This window comes from Mercurialis annua, linkage group LG7, assembly GCF_937616625.2.
Source record: "Mercurialis annua linkage group LG7, ddMerAnnu1.2, whole genome shotgun sequence".
In the NCBI taxonomy this organism is placed as follows: Eukaryota; Viridiplantae; Streptophyta; class Magnoliopsida; order Malpighiales; family Euphorbiaceae; genus Mercurialis; species Mercurialis annua.
The window spans coordinates 31,524,516-31,526,309 of record NC_065576.1 but is presented as its reverse complement, the minus strand read 5'-3'; the positions used below and the strand labels follow the sequence as shown (position 1 = coordinate 31,526,309).

At 44.0% G+C, this 1,794-nt stretch overlaps 1 protein-coding gene across 1 annotated transcript; it reads left to right on the top strand.

Annotated features, from left to right (window-relative positions):
• Positions 1 to 218: 218 nt before the first annotated feature.
• Positions 219 to 765, top strand: LOC126657034 (uncharacterized). Its single transcript, XM_050351653.1, has 2 exons — positions 219 to 319; positions 435 to 765. Exons 1-2 carry the CDS (start codon positions 219 to 221, stop codon positions 763 to 765), a joined length of 432 nt encoding a protein of 143 aa, XP_050207610.1.
• The last annotated feature ends 1,029 nt before the right edge of the window (positions 766 to 1,794 follow it).

The following is a 1,794-nucleotide window of genomic DNA, read 5'->3' as shown; positions in this document are numbered from 1 at the left end:
CAACTGGAACTGCCCCTCCCCCAGGAGGTAAAGCTACCCCAGAAAAAGTCACATGTGTTGAGGCTCAGAATAGTGGTCGGATCCATGTTATTGATGAGGAAAAGTCCAAAAGGAAGAAGACATCGGTGAGACAAACTAAAGATGCGGAAAGCCACTCCTCTAACTGAAAAAAGGAGGTATAAGAGAAGAACAAAATTGACAAAAAAATCAAAGACGCCATGCAGAAATATCGAAAAGAAGAGAAAGGATTAGACGATGACCGAGAAGACGAGGACTCACCACACAAGTCAGAGATACAATTGGTAAGATTTCCTTCAAGGTTTAAATTACCAGTTTTTTTAACCTTTTGATGGAACAAGAGATCCAAAGAGTCACATCTCGAAATTCAAAACTATCATGATGCTGCAAGATGTGACTGACCCCATGCTCTGTAGAGTGTTCCCTGCGACACTTAAAGGATCAGCGCAGAAATGGTACTCTTACCTTAAAGCTGGGTCAATCAGCTCTTTCTCCGACTTGGCTTCGGCGTTTAAGGCCAGGTTCAGGACTAACATCCCCATGCAGAAAAGCTTTAGTGACCTGAGGAAATGCAAACAAGAAGAGCAAGAAACCCTGAAGAACTTCGTTGAGAGATTCAATAAGGAAGCAGTACAAATTGAAAATTTGAACCATGACAAGGCGATTGAAGCAATGAAGATAGGAACCAGATTCGAAGAACTCCGAGACAAGATCCTGATGAAAAAACCTACCACACAAATACGTTGAGTTGGATGAAGCCCGAAGAACTTTAACAAAACAACATGAACCGTTCAAGCAAGATGGTTCCAAAAATCGAGGGAAGAAAGAAGAAGATAGACCCAGGACCCAGAGATATGGTACAGGCCACAGAACTTATGATTTTATGCCATTGAACAAAGCTCTAGTCTATATACTCAGCTGGATGAAGCAGAATCGAGTCATGTTCAACGCACCCAGGAAAATGGATCCCGATATCCAGAGAGACAACAGCAGATATTGTCGCTTCCACGAAGGGTACGGTCATGACACCGACAGATGCTGGGATTTAAAAAGGGAGATAGAGCAGCTGATACAATCCGGACTCTTGAAAAAGTTCGTGAATGAAAAACCAAGAGAAAAAAAGGAAGGGTGAGCCGATAGAAAAAGAAGAGCAGAGCAAGAAGCAGAAAGACGTGGCGGGAGTAGTGCACATAATAGATGGAGGAGAACCCTACAGCAATACCCAGAAAAAGAAGAGAAATAGAAGGGGTTTCGCAACCATTTTCGCAATCGAGAGAGAGATAGTTCCAGAAATATCATTCGGACCAAATGACGGACACCACGTCAAGGTACCGCACAATGATGCATTGGTGATAGAGGCGGTGATCATAAATCACCTGGTAAAGCGAATCCTGGTAGATGAAGGTAGCTCCGTGAACCTTTTAACTCTGCAAGCATTCAAAGAAATGAAAGGCTCAACAACTGACTTGCGGAAGTCCTCTGTCCCACTCGTCGGACTCGAGGGAGCGCCAATACGACTAGAGGGAACCGTGAGTTTATATTTAGAGTTGGGAGACAAGAAAGAAGGGTCAGTGAAGAGGATGCACGCTCAATTCAACATAGTAGACCTTCCTCTAGCATACAATGGCATATTGGGTAGACCGTTCTTGTACCAATCTGGCGCAGTAACCAGTATCAGACTCCTGACCTTGAAGATGCCCACTTCAGAAGGAGCAGTAGTCGTTAGAGGAAATCAGGAGATGGCCAGAGAATGTTGCATGGTGACAACAAAGGAAG